General features: G+C 30.8%; 1 protein-coding gene across 2 annotated transcripts; it reads left to right on the top strand.

Annotated features, from left to right (window-relative positions):
- The first annotated feature begins 6,377 nt into the window (after window positions 1-6,377).
- LOC8262873 (methionine aminopeptidase 1D, chloroplastic/mitochondrial) lies at window positions 6,378-13,676 on the top strand. 2 transcript variants are annotated; one of them, XM_048377083.1, is made up of 10 exons: window positions 6,378-6,692; window positions 8,359-8,428; window positions 9,145-9,373; window positions 9,666-9,827; window positions 9,922-9,963; window positions 10,166-10,237; window positions 11,070-11,149; window positions 11,563-11,678; window positions 12,269-12,316; window positions 13,187-13,278. In XM_048377083.1, coding segments are annotated over exons 1-9 (879 nt in total). In that variant the 5' UTR covers window positions 6,378-6,586; the 3' UTR covers window positions 12,271-12,316; window positions 13,187-13,278. The 2 variants fall into 2 exon arrangements, with proteins under 2 accessions (XP_048233040.1, XP_002523559.2); XM_002523513.4 differs by having other exon boundaries at window positions 6,508-6,692; window positions 11,563-11,660; window positions 13,187-13,676.
- Window positions 13,677-15,222: the final 1,546 nt, after the last annotated feature.

Genomic DNA, 15,222 nt, shown 5'->3' with positions numbered 1-15,222 from the left:
TCTTTTGCTTTCTGGGCACATTGACATTACATTTGAGCAGTAGTAATCAATGCTGTCTGTTGCTCATTTTGCACCTTGTCATTTCTGAATCTTTCTATTTTTCATGATATTTTAGTTGATAAGTGATGACTTAGGAGACCACAAGTTTTTGACAGTAAAACAGAAGATTGAGAGTGAGATTTTCTTGAAGTTGGGTGCAATTGTACTTCTGATGTGATCTGTAATTTTTTCATGTCTTATTAATTGTTTTTCTTTTTTCCTACTTGTATATTTGGCTGTATAAAGGATTCAAAGGAATATTAAGTGGTATATACATATATAATTATTCTTTTAATACCGGATCATTTTATTCTTTTTTTCTAGCTAATCAAAGAGCAAAAAGTCAAATCTTTTGCATGTTCACTGGTACATATATATATGCATAATCCAGCAAAAAGAAATTAAATGTATATTCTTGCTTTCAGTTGCAAGCAAGGGATCAAAATGAAAGGACTCACATGCAATCATAAGACATGTTAACATGGCCTCTTCTTATATGTATATATATATATATATATATATGCTCAATCGTGATCATATAGAAGCAGGTCGTGGGGACACTGATATATAAATTAATATTATTTCTAACCTTTCTATCTATTCTTCTATCTTTCTTTTTTCTCAAAATAATATTTTCCTCTCGAGTAATTTCCTTTCTTTATTCTTTTACCCCTTTCGCAAGTTTTCCCTTAGAAGGAGACTTAACTATTTGAATGAATTACTAAATAGATATATACATTTCTTTGAACTTATGAGTTACGACATTTATAATAAGAAAAAAGTACAACAAATAAAATAAAAATAAATCACATGTTATTACACCTCAGCAACTATTAATATGTATTATCTTTTGTATCGAATTGAGATGTGAAACTTACTCTATTAGTGAAATTATATATTATTTTATTTGTATTGTCAATCAATAATGTTTGTACTATTCTTAAAACATATTTTAATTAGTTGAAGTTAACATGTCAATAAAGATAAACTATTATCCTTTTTTTAGAATAAAGCTCCAAAAAGCATTTTCACGCTTAATGATAATTTTTTTTAGAATAAAGTTCAAAAATATATATATAATTTAACATTTTTACACTTAATGAATAGAAATGTTATCTACATTACAAGAATAACATGTATATTAATCTTTTAGTGCTTTTTAGATATACATTTTATTTTTTTTTATAATTTTATATTATAAATATTAATATAAATATAAAACTTCAATAAAATAAGTACTGTTAAATAATTTAGTAATGACTAAACATTTTATAATTATAATATATTAATAAAATATACATTTTTTTTAAATTTTAATCAAAATTTAAAAATAATTTTTAAATAAAAATTCAACTATACATTATAAAATGTCATATTACTTATAAAATTATTATTTTATTTGATGATTTAAGTTAAATACATGAAAATTTATACAAGAAATGATAAAAATATAATATATTTAAAAATATTAAAAAAATAAAATACGTATTACTCATTTAATAAAAAAATACTTTTATTATTTTTTAAATATAAAAACATCTTATAATACAATAATTTTTTAAACTTTATTTTTTTTTCTTTTACTAATGGAGTAAATTCTATATATTTTATTTGTATTTACTTTGGAACTTTCCATTAAGTTATCTCAAAGTCTAAAATTAAAATAAAAAGAAAAAAGGTTTACATGGAAAAGAAATGGAAGTTAATAAGAGAGAGAATGATGTAAGAATCTAATTAGCAGCTTATGAAAGATGATTTTGTGAAGAAATTTATGTTAAACAGGATATTATAAACGAAGCAAAATGTAGATAACACTTCTTCTTCTTAAAAGAAAAAAGGAAAAGAAAAGAAAAAACAGAAGAAGAAAGAGGTGCCCCCACAACATGGGTAAGGACGGAGACCTACTGTCATAATGACTGACCCAAAAGTATCTCCACGCATCGGATTCCAAAATTTGTCCCTTTTTTTGGAGAGTCACCAGAGAACGACAGGTCGTTGTGGCGTGGACATGGCCGCATTTTCTGCGGGACGGGGTACGGTCCAGGGGGGGCCTCATCGGTTCATTATGATAACAAAAAAGAATAATTATACTTGAAGAAAAACAACCACATTAATCATCATTTTGCTCTCGCTAATTTTTCAGTTAGCATGATTTTTAAAAATTTCTCGAAACTTAGAAACAAAAGACAAACCCCTTTCAGCCAAAAATAAAATAAGGGTTCCCTCTTGAGCAACGAGCAAATGCCCGAATTTGATATGAAATTGAAGCTTGGAATTATATATGCACCTTTCATTTTCCAGGGCTTTCACTTGTCTTGTGCATGACATTTGCACATATAGGGTTATGATTTTTCTTCTTTTTTTGAGTGGTAGTGAAGCTTATTAGGGACAAAAACTTTTCTTCAATCAAAGAAGGTTTTCTCTGAAAATGATAATGTGTCTAACCACATGCACAAAAAATATGTACAGCCAGAGTTTATTTTGGTCCACCATCCATCTTATCCCATATGGTTCTTAAGAATTAATACTATTTTTCCTGAAGAAGGAATAGAGCTTTAGTCAAAAGGGTCATAATGTTTTTCTCTGAAAAACTTTGAAAAAAGTGTGATGATGTTTTTGTGGGTCTACTTAAATTATCAAGCAATAATGTTCCATCAGAAACCCAAGCCAAAATCTTTTTTTCTTTACTTTAAAAACTCTTTACGAAGATTATTATTATTTTATTATAATGTAAAATAAAATATTTTTCCTTTTGGGATAAGATTTTAAAAGAAAAATAAAGTCTAGAATTCCAACTTGGAGGTCTAGAAAAAAGAAAAAAGAAAAAAGCTGCATGATGTACGGTTGCACAGACATACTATTTTATCTTCTGATGTCAGCACATAAATAAATAAATATAACAATAATGGGGATGGTACAGAAATGTGCCGAAGTGGTCTTTTATTTATTTTTATTTTTTAGCAATTCATAGGTCTATTCAAATGTATGCTATAATATTGTAGCTATTTTTTTACTTTCAAATAGAAAAGAATTAAATTGTAGAATTTTTTTTTGTATTTTTACAAATGACAATATAAACAAACTCATTCTTTAGTTGGCCTATATTTTCTTTCTTAAAGTGCAAGATATGATTTCTTAGAGATTTAGTTGTTGAAAAGAAAATATATAAGTAAACATGTGAAATTAGCTCTAAAAATTAGTTGATAATTATGATTATTTAATATGCATTACATTTATTAATATTGCAATCGGAATTAATATTAGATATATTTGGTTCGGATGATAAATGCAGCTAATAACTAATTATTTAGTAAGAAATAACTATCAACTACACAAAACCTCCTAACCAAAATCCCTCATTCTTTTAATTGAAAATGACAATTTAGCTTCGTAATCTTCTGTTGTTTGGTAAATCACTGTTAGTTTAATTTCTTTTTCAATTAGTTTTTAATATTAAAAAATTTATATAAATAATAAAGTCAAACCGAGTTAAATCAAGTTTTTAAATGTTTAAAGTCGACTTATTTAAAATGAATTGAATTCAGTTTAATAATATTTTTTTATTTTTGAGTCGGAGTAAAGTTTGAAATTACTTATAAATTAGCTTGGTTATAAGTATAAATTCAAATTTAAATTTAAACTCAAACTCATTTTAGAATTCAAATTTAGACTTATGAAATATATAATCATAAATCTTTTTAATTAAAATAAATAATAAATAAGTTATATTTAAACCTACTACGGACGATAACTAATAAAAGAAATCTGAAAATAAACATCAATCATATATAAAACGGAACACTCAAAAACAATAACAATACCAGCAAATTAGAATACAACTTATTCTATTTGTGACTTTACATTATTAATACAGCCAGTATATTACATTCAAACGTCTAAGAAAATAAAAAAACGAATTAATTTAGTTACTATATACTTCACTTTAAGTTAGAAACGGTTCACATTAATCATTATTGGACATGTATATCTAGTAAATATTTATTTTACAATGTTTTCATAAATTCATATAAAAAGGAAATGTTTTCTTAAAAATATAAAATAAAAATATTAAAAAGAAAATAAATAGGAGTACTTTCAAGTTATAAATGAGCTAATTGTCGAGCTCTCGACAAACTTACAAATAAATTGACTCATGAGTCAATTCTTAATGTAATGATCCGAAATCAGATCATATAAGATATTATTTGTTTTAGCTCTCCACTGGCTTCACGATTTTATCCTTTTGGCGGGTTCGAGAACTTTCCAGGAGATCACCCATTCTAAAATTTCTCTAAACCTTCACTAAACCAAGCACGTTTAACTTTGAAGTTCCTGCAAATCTACAGCCAAACAACCAAAAGACGCATTTATATGATTATTTCTAACTCTTTACATATATGTTATCAACTATTCTTCGTTCCATTTCGATGTCTAATTCCATTCATTCATGTACATTTGTACCTTAGAGTGTTTTCATCCTAGAAGTCTCTCAGAAATCGCTCATTGTCCAGCATCCTATCCTTGTACCAGCGTCCACTTTCCACCCTTATTGGACCGTTTTTCTAGATCAGGCTTTCACACTTAAACTCATATAAATGAATCAATTTATGAACTAGTTTTTGAGTTTTTAAACAAATTAGTTCACGAGCTTGTTCAAAACTTATAAATAAGAGTCAAGTTGTGAGTTTAAACAAGGAAATCACTAATAAATATAGACTCTGCTTGTTTACTAATAGAGTTTATAAACTCAACTCATTTAATTTAATAAACCAACTCAAATGAATCATTATCTGGCCAAACTTTGAATACCTCGCAATTAGGGCTACTCGTTTGCTGCATTTACATACAAATTGAGCTTTCATCATAATATCATTCCTATTTCAACTTCTTATTTCCTTATTAATTATAAACAAAATTTCTGTTAGAATAGAGATTGTGAAACTTAAATGCCACAGAATTCAAGAGATAAAAACTCCAGAGTTGCATAGGAGTCAGTTCTTGTTTCTTTTTATATATAGAAAACGAGGCAAAAGCCAAAAGAAAACAACAATATCTCTACTCTGGGATAAGCCACACCTCTCGCATCATGCAGCAGCCACGATTTCAGACCTTCAGGAGAGGGACATAATAAACTCCCGAGTTCCATATAGATTTAATTCTTTTATTCTATGTGTAAATGTGGAGCTTCACTGTCTCCTAAGTGCTTTGTTCAGTTGTTCTAATCGGATCATTTTGATTACATGCAAACATCATGTAATACATGGCGATAAAGGATGTCTCCATACCCTTCAATCTCATTACAATAATAAGAATTTCAAACTCAAGAAAATTATGACAACTGTGTAATTACTTGAAGTATTTACATGTTTCTAATAATAATGTCAAAACAGCAAATAAAACTATAAATGAGTTTTATATTTAGGCAAAATGTATTTTTAAGCCCTTAAATTTTTCAATTTTATTTATTGAGTCCTTCAATTTTTATTTTATTTCATTGAGCTATTGTATTTTTATTTTTACTTGTGTTGAGTACTTAATGGTCCTTAATTAAAATAAAAATAAAAGTACAAATACTCAATTGAACAAATAATAATCTCATGAAATATGTATAAGAGATCTTTAATAAAACTAAAAATAAAAATATTCAAAAGCTCAATAAAATAAACTCAAAATTCAAAGGCTCAAAAAAATAAAACAAAAATATTTAAGAGCTTAATAATGGATTTTGCCTTATATTTATAAAATAACACGCTCGTACATTAAAAGAAATAAAGACATCTAATGGATGATCCAATCCATAATGTGCCATATCAACAATACATTTTAGTTAATTTTTTAAAAGAAAATTATTATATAGGCTTAAGGTAGTTTCTAACTACACCCTGAAACAATAGATGATTGACATATATCTATGAGCTTTAAGTGATGAAAAATATGTCAATCATTTAATATAAAAATATAAAATACTCATACATACACGTATCATCTTTTTATTAGTTATAGTGTATAAATCAAGTTTAGATAAAAAATTTATTTTTATAAAAATGGTTCGAAATTCGGCCGAGTTGATAATCTCACCAGACCCGGGTGATATTCTGCTAAACAATATTTGTCTTCTTTACGTGAAAGGTATTAGATTCAAGTATTTTCTCACATATTGGTGTGTTTTTAACTTTATACAAGTATCGAAAGATGGCTGCTTCTTTGTATAATCTCAGCCCGTTGAGTTGAACCTCTCAATAAACTAAAAACAAAGAAGAGAAGCAAAGAAAAGAAAAATCATAGAAAGTATCAGTCTCTTGCTCTGTATTTCGAAGATATTACTATACTGGCGGTCTCTATGAGTTAAAAGGAAAACAAAAGTCAGTTGGGCTTAACCAAGGATTCCACATGGAGTAGGACAAGCACTAGATTGGGGAAAAAACTGAATGGGCCTGAGATGGGCCATCAGAAAATAGATCCACCATAGTGTAAGTGGAGTATAACGGATAAACCAGAAACCAGAGAGGAGCAGAAAAGAGTTCTGAAAGAAAGAGAGAAAAAGAAAATGGTAGGCGCCTCCTCTCTGCAGCAAAGACTCATATATTCTCTTGTAGGAGATTGTTTTATCCAATCAAAACATCCTCTTTCTAAGCTCTTTCACTACGATCCAGGTCTGTTCATTTTATTTCTTCTTCTCATTAAAGGTTCATAATCTGTAATTGTGTTTCAATTTCTTATGCATTAGTTTAGTTGTTGGTAGCTGAAAATTTGATCTTTCATTAAAATATTCATTACCCGGCTTGGGAATTTACCATCTTTACAATCATTTTGATTCTTTTCCTTTGGACCATTTCTTGCTTTTGATTATATGTGAAATAGAATGTTCGGCTTTTCAGAAAGAAACAGTATTAGAATTTCTTGTGGCGCTGAATAGGCTTTTATGAGAGTACTTATTCAATTAAACTAAATGAGAATATTGAAGCTCTTTCTGTGGAATTATCTCATTTCACAAGACATTATTATGGGATGTATGTTTGACATACTCCAGTTTGTCTGGAGTTTCGTGCAAGGCTTCATTAGCTAATAGAATGGCTGAATTAAGGTTTTGTTAGCTACTGTTGGAGTGCAACAATGTTATGGAGCTCTGTTACAGTTGTCCTGTTTAATTAGATTAGTGTAAAGTTCGCACTTGTCGGCTGCAACATAGTACCATTTTAGTATGATAGTAATGTGTATAAGGTTGTTTCCTGAAGTAGAGAGCGCGCATATATTTTAGTTTATGAGGAGTGTATTAGGTTTTTAAAGGACTATTAAGGTTTTGGTATTTTTGTGCTCACTAAGTGATTATATTGTTCACTGATAACACTCTCATTCTTCTTTTTTTCTCTGTTTAATGAAAAGGTTACAAATTTTGAGGGCCAATTATTAGTCTTTTTATAGCCAAAGAGATGATCTTCCAGTTCATTGATAGAAATATTGAACTTGCAATGAAAAGGTTACAGGTCTTAAGATTTGAATGTAGCCACTTCATGCAAAAGTGTTGACTGTTAAAAACTGTTTTGTGGAGTCCTTTGGTTTATATTCATATACGTACTTCTGAATGTCAAATAGCTCCCACTATTTGTTGAGTTGGTTTACAGGTGACTTCAATTCATGACATAGGGTTGCACATGTGCCTATGATTTGGAGCAGTCAACTTTCCTTAGCATCCTATGATTGATGGAGTTTCCATACTTGACTGTGTCGCTAGGATTGAAGTCGTTAATTAATTTTACATTTTGATGATGGGAAACAAACAAAATGAAATAAGGAAAGTTGTATCCCATTTGCTTAGAATGAAGAAACTTAACTTTTGACAAGGGGTCATAGAGATTATTTGAAATGATTCAGTCCTATGGGCTTCCAGTTTAATGGATTTCTTCTAATTATTCGCTCCTTATTATGCTTTTCAGACTTACTGAAGAGCTGAACAATGGCCTTTGCCAAATCGTTCTCGATTTAAGTGAACTTCAGATAATAATGTTCTACTAGGTGCTGTTTTTGCTTTTCTTGGAGGGTTATGAGAATCTAAAAGCTTTATGATGTTCCTTATCATTTGTCCGGGATGCTATATCTGAAACTTCTTTACATGCTATGTTTTACCTAACTTGTGACACTGCTTTTAGTGACATTTTTTTCTTAAAACCTACTCAAGTCAATATTCTAGCGAACCTACTATAAGTTTGGTAGCAGAAGTTGTTGCTTACATCTTTTGGCTATTAGTTCTATGACAATATTGTTATTATTATTATTATTATTATTATTTTTTACTTTTGCTCTTTTTAATTCCTTAAACAGGAAGAAAACATGTGTCGATGCAACTATCTAGAGGACTTTCTGGCTTAACTGATCTTCTTTTCAGTAGAAGGTAAGCGATGGAACATTGTTTTTGCAAGGGTTTTCTATTCTATTTTTGTTACCCTTCTGTCTGTGATGAAATTACTCTCATACTAATAATATAATGGATTTCTGAGATGCACTATCCCATGCTGTTCTCTGTAAATTTTGCAGCACCTTTAAGTCCAAGTAGACATGCATGCATGTGCCTGTGCAAACATGTGTGAATTCTGGTCCATGTCACTTTAATTTACTGATAGACTGAAGAGCTTTCATTCCTCCTGCATTAGTGTTGGATTTTTTGCTTAAATTCTTTATATCTTCATGCCCACTATATTTGATATTTTTCTTGGTTTTGTGTCTTCTTATTGGACGTGATGGAATGAAAAAATTGCACATCAATATTACTTTCATATTATGCATACTTATAAGGCATACATGCACACACTGAGACACAAACTCATGTACAGACACGAAGGTCTGGGTACATTTGATTAATAGATGGCTGAAATTATAGAAATGAGGATGAAGTGACAAACAACAAGCATAAACGTCTGAAACCACTATGTTAATGCTTTGCATGGTTTTGATGCTTTTTACTGGACATGGTAGAATGAAAAAATCATGCATCAATATTACTTTCTTATAATGCATACTTGTACGACGTGCATGCACATAATAAATGTTGCAGAGACGGAGATCTGGATAAATCATACATTTGATTAATCCATGGTTGAAAATGAGCAGAAATGAGGATGAAGGGACAAACAATAAGCGTAAACGACTAAGGCCAGGAAAGATATCTCCTTGTCGGCCTGTCCCAAATCATATACAACGACCTCCCTATGTTAATTCTCGGCAACCACCTGGGATTGCAAGTGGACCTGAAGTGCATGACGAGAGGGGGATAGAATGCATGAGAGCTTCTGGAAAGCTTGCTGCACAGGTCCTTGAATATGCTGGGACACTAGTGAAGGTAGCATAAGAATTATTTGCTTTTGAAAAAGGGTAGTTACCATGCTACAGATAAGCTTGCACAAACAAAAATTCTGCTGCTGAGCACTTTCAGCCTTTAGGCATCAAATTCTATAATTTTAATTAATTTTTTTATAACTATTAACCTGTGTTTATTATATTAATATAGTTTAGTGGTCGTGTCCTTTTTAGTTAATGAGTAGGCTTGTTGGGAAGCAAAAGATATAGATTATGCATTGCTAAAGAAAGCTGCTCAGTGTATTCAATTTTCTAATTGTTGCTTCTTTTGGCAGCCAGGCGTGAAGACAGATGACATTGATGAAGCAGTTCACCAGATGATTATTGACAATGGAGCATATCCTTCGCCTCTTGGCTATGGTGGATTTCCTAAGAGTGTCTGCACATCAGTGAATGAGTGCATTTGCCATGGCATACCAGACTCTCGTGCCCTTGAGGTCCTAGCTATTTAACCTCTCAATATTTCTTCATTTAATGTAGTTAGGTTATTGTTCCCGTGAATTTGTAAACATTACTTGCACTCTTTTCCAGGATGGGGATATTATCAATATTGATGTTACAGTTTATCTAAATGTAAGCATCTTTCCAATTTTTTTTAGAAGTTCTGCGTTATGCATGAAAATACTACTTAGCTACTTAGCTATTTGTATATTCTTAGAATTTAAGAGTTCATTACTTAGCTATCTGTATATTCTCAGTATTTTTGACTTTTGAAATTGTTTCTTTTACTGCGTATTCTTCAAGAATTTATTCACTTGACTGATTGTGATATTAGGGTTATCATGGCGATACATCTTCAACTTTCTTCTGTGGCGACGTTGATGATCAAGCCAGAAATTTGGTTCAGGTGGTAAACTTTGCAGATTTAAATGGATCTTCTTGTTTATAATTCAAATATGCAACTTCATTTGGTAATTTGATTAGCTTGCAAATCACAGTGTCTCTTTGAATAGGTAGATTGTCATGAAAACTTACCCTGTTTCACAAGAAAGTTTCCTTATATGTTTCTAATATGACTTTTCTGATGCTAAAATGGAGAGAAAAGGAGCTACTGCGAGGAGGGTGAAGAGGATGTAATTAAATAGTAAATGCACAGTCAGTCTTGATATATATTTCGTCATTTTGGACAGTTGTCTTCACCTTACAGGCATATGTCTAAGAAGATTATACAGTTTCCAACCTAAAATTTGGCATGGACAATCTGTAGCCACTTGGGGACATCATGTAACTGTTAAGAGTGGAGTGCTTAATGAGGACTGTACTTTCACCATCACTGTATATTCATTTTAATATTTTTCTTACCCCATACTTGTAACTTAATTCAGTTGTTTCTTACATAATCATTCATGTCCTTCTCTTGTGAACAACAACTATTTTGTTTCTGTCCATATCTTAGGGTTACATAGCATAAACATAATGGAACTGAGTCATTAATTTAGTTCTCTTATAATGATCATCATATACTCTGGAGCCTTAATATAGTACTTTTAAACTGGATTCTGCCATTGCTTGATGAAATTGAACATTGCCGTTATAAGCTACATGTGTTACTCAGACTTTTACATGCTTTCACTGTTAAATTCCTACGAGTCTATTGTGAGGAATACTTGTTTGATTTGCTTAGTTGTGTCATATGAGTTTCTTTGTCTTAGTCTTATGCTTATTTTATTTTGCTTTAGGTAACAAAAGAATGCCTTGATAAAGCAATATCAATATGTGCACCAGGAGTGGAGTATAAGAAAATCGGCCACACAATACAGTATGGCGTCTTCTTTTGTAACCTGCCCATTCAATTTGTGCAGTTTCTTTTTGACCCTGCAGAGATTTACAATTTTGAAAATAGATAGTTTACTTCCATGGTCGCCATTTGATTTTTTTCTGCATTTATTTCATTGGTTTTAGCTTTATTCTGTGCTCATTAAGTGAATCAAATGATGTACTTGGTAGTTTATTAAATGATAATTTAATCAATTCCTGGCCTAATATCCAATGAGCACTTGAGGAATATGAGAATTCTTCCAGAAGCTCTCAAGTTGAATGAATAGCTCTATTTCTCTTGTTAGTGTTACATGTACTGCAGTGAGTCAACATGCTTGCAGCAGTTCACAAATAATAGGCATACATGCACATATTTTATTTTTATTTTTGTCTTGATTTGCTTTTCTTTCCAAGTGCCTATGCAGATAAACATCGCTATGGTGTTGTTCGACAATTTGTTGGCCATGGTGTTGGGCGTGTCTTCCATGCCGATCCAGTTATTCTACACTACAGTACTTACCCTAAGCTTTGTAATTTATTGTCTATGTTTTTGTTTTCTGGTGTGGTTTTGGCTAATTTCTTTGACATACTTGATCATATCTCTATGCCCATTTTATCATTCAGCGACATATTAAATATAACCATTTGGAACTTGGTTATAGGGTATTCTTGTTGATAACTAAACATTCTGAGAGACTAAATGAAGACTTTGCACGAAACTCATGGTGAAGCTGCATCTAACTGAACATTGTACCTGTATTTTAATTGTTGGGATACTCCTTGACAGTTTGCATTAAACAATATTAAGCAGATTTACCATAATTATTATTTTTTTTCTTAACACTGCCGAAATTTACTTTATAATTGGTTTCAAAGAGCAAGGCGTAAACATATTCGCTCTGCCATTCTGCAAAGATACCCAAAATCTGAAATTTTAGAACTTCAAATATCTTTTTTTTCGTTAATGTTATATTGGAAAATTGCCAGGTTCAGACCCTGGTAGCATAGTTGCAATGGGAAATGGGAAGGAAAAGCTCCTTCACACTGGCCCTTATTTTCTACTGGATGCATTCTTACCCCTTATCAAAATAATAACACTGAAACTGATGTCTTCTTTCAGGAAACAATGATGGTGGGCGCATGATGTTGAATCAAACCTTTACAATCGGTAAACATGCATATCATAATTTTCATTAAATGGCATGCTTCTGGTATTCAATACCAATATCCATTGAAATTTGCTTTTTTAGTCAAAATGAATTCAGGGCTACTGCATCTCCACAGAGATGAATTGAAATATGTTGTTTGATAAAGTTTATGGAGCTGAGAGCATATGTTAATGAGACTAGTGAGAATAGTTTTCTTTTGTTCGTCGAGTATATCTCTCTCTTCAGAGTTTGCATAGTCCATTCAAATTTGTTTTATTGTTATTGTTATCGTGGGAGGGTGTGGATTTGTGAATGCCACAGGTTTATGTTTTCACATCTTTTTTTTCTTTGAACTAAAATAATAAAAAAAGCTGACATAGTGGAGCAAAGCAATAGAAACCAACTGGGTTCAGGAGGAATTTTGATTTTTATTTAGGTACTTAATGCTGAATACTTCTCAATCTTTCTTTTTTCTTTGAGCATTGGGGAGAGTTATTTTTAACATTGGTGAGGTTCAAACCTAGCGCCTACTTCTATAGTGGTCCCCTCGTACCACTACTAGGCTAAGGCACCAGTTACTAAACAAGAGAAATTTCTAGCCATCTGATCTTGTCCAGTTGTGTAGGAACCTAAGGTATTGATTGCTTTTGTTATCATAGTCACTGAGCAATAATTTTACTTTGATTTTGGTTTTATTCTTCCTGACGTGTTTGCAGACGCAGATGATAGATCAATTATGCATATTATTGCATCCTTTGCATTGACAACTTTAATTGTGGTCCTCTCATATTTAGATAGATAATTTCTTCCGTGTGGACTTTAATGACTGAATTATCTTATGTCACTCTGTTTGATTTATTTAAATGTTTTGACATGATGGCTTTGTACAGAGCCAATGCTGACAATTGGTAGCATCAACCCAGTCATGTGGAACGATAACTGGACAGTTGTCACAGAAGATGGTAATCTATCCGCGCAGTTTGAGCATACCATTCTAATAACAAAAGATGGGGCTGAGATCTTGACCAAGTGTTGAATGTGTATTTAGAAAGTATGGCTGAACCCTCCCAAGTCTATCCATTTACATAAGCTAGATGTGATTGAATTTGCCTCGTGCTAAAAATTCTATTGCAGGGGCAACATGTTCTTTACCTCTACTATGTATTTTTTCTGGATGCCATTAAATCCATTTTTGGTTGTAATTTGTAACTTATTCATGCTCTATTTGTTCAAGGGCCTCCTGCAAATTACATGAATTATTGGTTCAGTAACTGTAAGCATAGTAAAAGTGTATTACTTATGTTATCAAAAATTAGATAACTCTGAATAATCCTTTCTGATCAATAAGAACTGAATTATCTCTCTGATTCCAACATAAAATATTTCAGGAAACTGTTTCATATCGCTCTGGCTACGGATTTATATATATCTTTTGCTGTTATCCGCAGATTTAGTATCTGTTCTTGCAGATGAATAATGTGCAAGTGGAGTTGCCCTACATCTTGCTTGGCAACAGAAATTCTGACAGGTGGTTGTTGATTATGATTCACATCTTTCCGGCATCATCTGGGTCGTGTCCTTATGTGTCTGGTTATTGGAAATTGAAAGAGATTGTTAAACATTGCATTGTGCACGACAATTTTGGGAGGTAACTTAGCTGCAAATGTTCTAGCTAAAACTGGAAAAAGTGATGGAAAATGTATTGACTATATCTTAGCTTCTCTTCCTCCATTTGTTGTCTGATATGACATGGTCCTTGGCATTTTTCTTGTTTTTTTTTTATCTATTTCTAGTATTCTACCAAGAACGAAATAGATATGCTACCGATATTGTTTCAGCATTCTAGTTATTCTGTTACTTAAATTAGCAAAGCACATTTCTTAATTAGTGGCACGATTCCTTACATCTGATTTCTAAAATTTTCAAGTGTATTTGTGTAACATATTCCATATATCTTAAAAATATTGATAATGCACGTCAATTCATTTTTGCAAAGCATGTAGAAGGGCTTTTTCTATTTGAAGCAGTTTTAAAACGCAACGTTACCTATATCTTAATTTATTCTTTTTTCTAATAAGAGGGTATTCATCTTGTGAATACCTTATTGCCACTGCCACACATGCACATATATAAAGAAAATTTTAAATATTTCAGCATTATTTATTATATTTTAAATAATAATAATAATTTAAAATACTTTTAAGTGTTCGTAATAAAATCTTCGATATTTTAAAATTCTATTAATACAGTAAGATATAAGAATTATGTTAAATATTTACTAATTAATTTACTAATCATGCATGTAATATATATTGCTTTTTAGAATTAGAATTTGCCGTACAATTAGAAGACTTACTTATTAATTAATATAATATAAAAAATGATTAAAATAATATTTTTATAAGATTTTGATATCATTGGTTAACTAAAAAATATAACTTATTAGTTAATAAATTAATTATATAACAACACATCAATACGTCTGTTATTGACACATGTTAGAATTACTATATTGATACATATCAGAAATTATTTATGTCTCAATTAATATATATATATACATAACGGAAATGACTTGTGCGATTCTGCTCCACCAGTTTAAAGGAAGGTTACTTCATGTAAGAATCACCTCTTTGTAGTTTTAGGGTAAATTCTCTAATATTATGATGAATTAGGGAATCCTTTTCTGTAAATATTTAGTCCTTTAGTTTCAGTTGCGTGAGTGCATCACAGAGAACTTCTAGAGGGAAAGAAGATATCAGAAGTGAGAATTGAATGAGTTGCTTGTTTCAACAGCTTTTGCTTAGGCCATTACGAACCAAGAAATAGGGAGGATTAGCCTCTTTTACCGCACTATTAGCAAAACGGTAACATCATTATAATTAATGGTGAAAAGAACAAAATACTAATCAAGTAATTATATAAA

This window comes from Ricinus communis, chromosome 7, assembly GCF_019578655.1.
Source record: "Ricinus communis isolate WT05 ecotype wild-type chromosome 7, ASM1957865v1, whole genome shotgun sequence".
Lineage (NCBI taxonomy): Eukaryota > Viridiplantae > Streptophyta > Magnoliopsida > Malpighiales > Euphorbiaceae > Ricinus > Ricinus communis.
This window is presented reverse-complemented; position numbering and strand designations above follow the sequence as displayed.

Excerpts from the sequence above, each read along its gene's own strand:
- LOC8262873 (XM_002523513.4), top strand. The coding sequence starts at position 6,587 with ATGGTAGGCGCCTCCTCTCTGCAGCAAAGACTCATATATTCTCTTGTA. Across the intron at positions 11,661-12,268 it reads TCCAGTTATTCTACACTACA|GAAACAATGATGGTGGGCGC; the intron begins GTACTTACCCTA and ends GTCTTCTTTCAG. Across the intron at positions 12,317-13,186 it reads GAATCAAACCTTTACAATCG|AGCCAATGCTGACAATTGGT; the intron begins GTAAACATGCAT and ends GGCTTTGTACAG.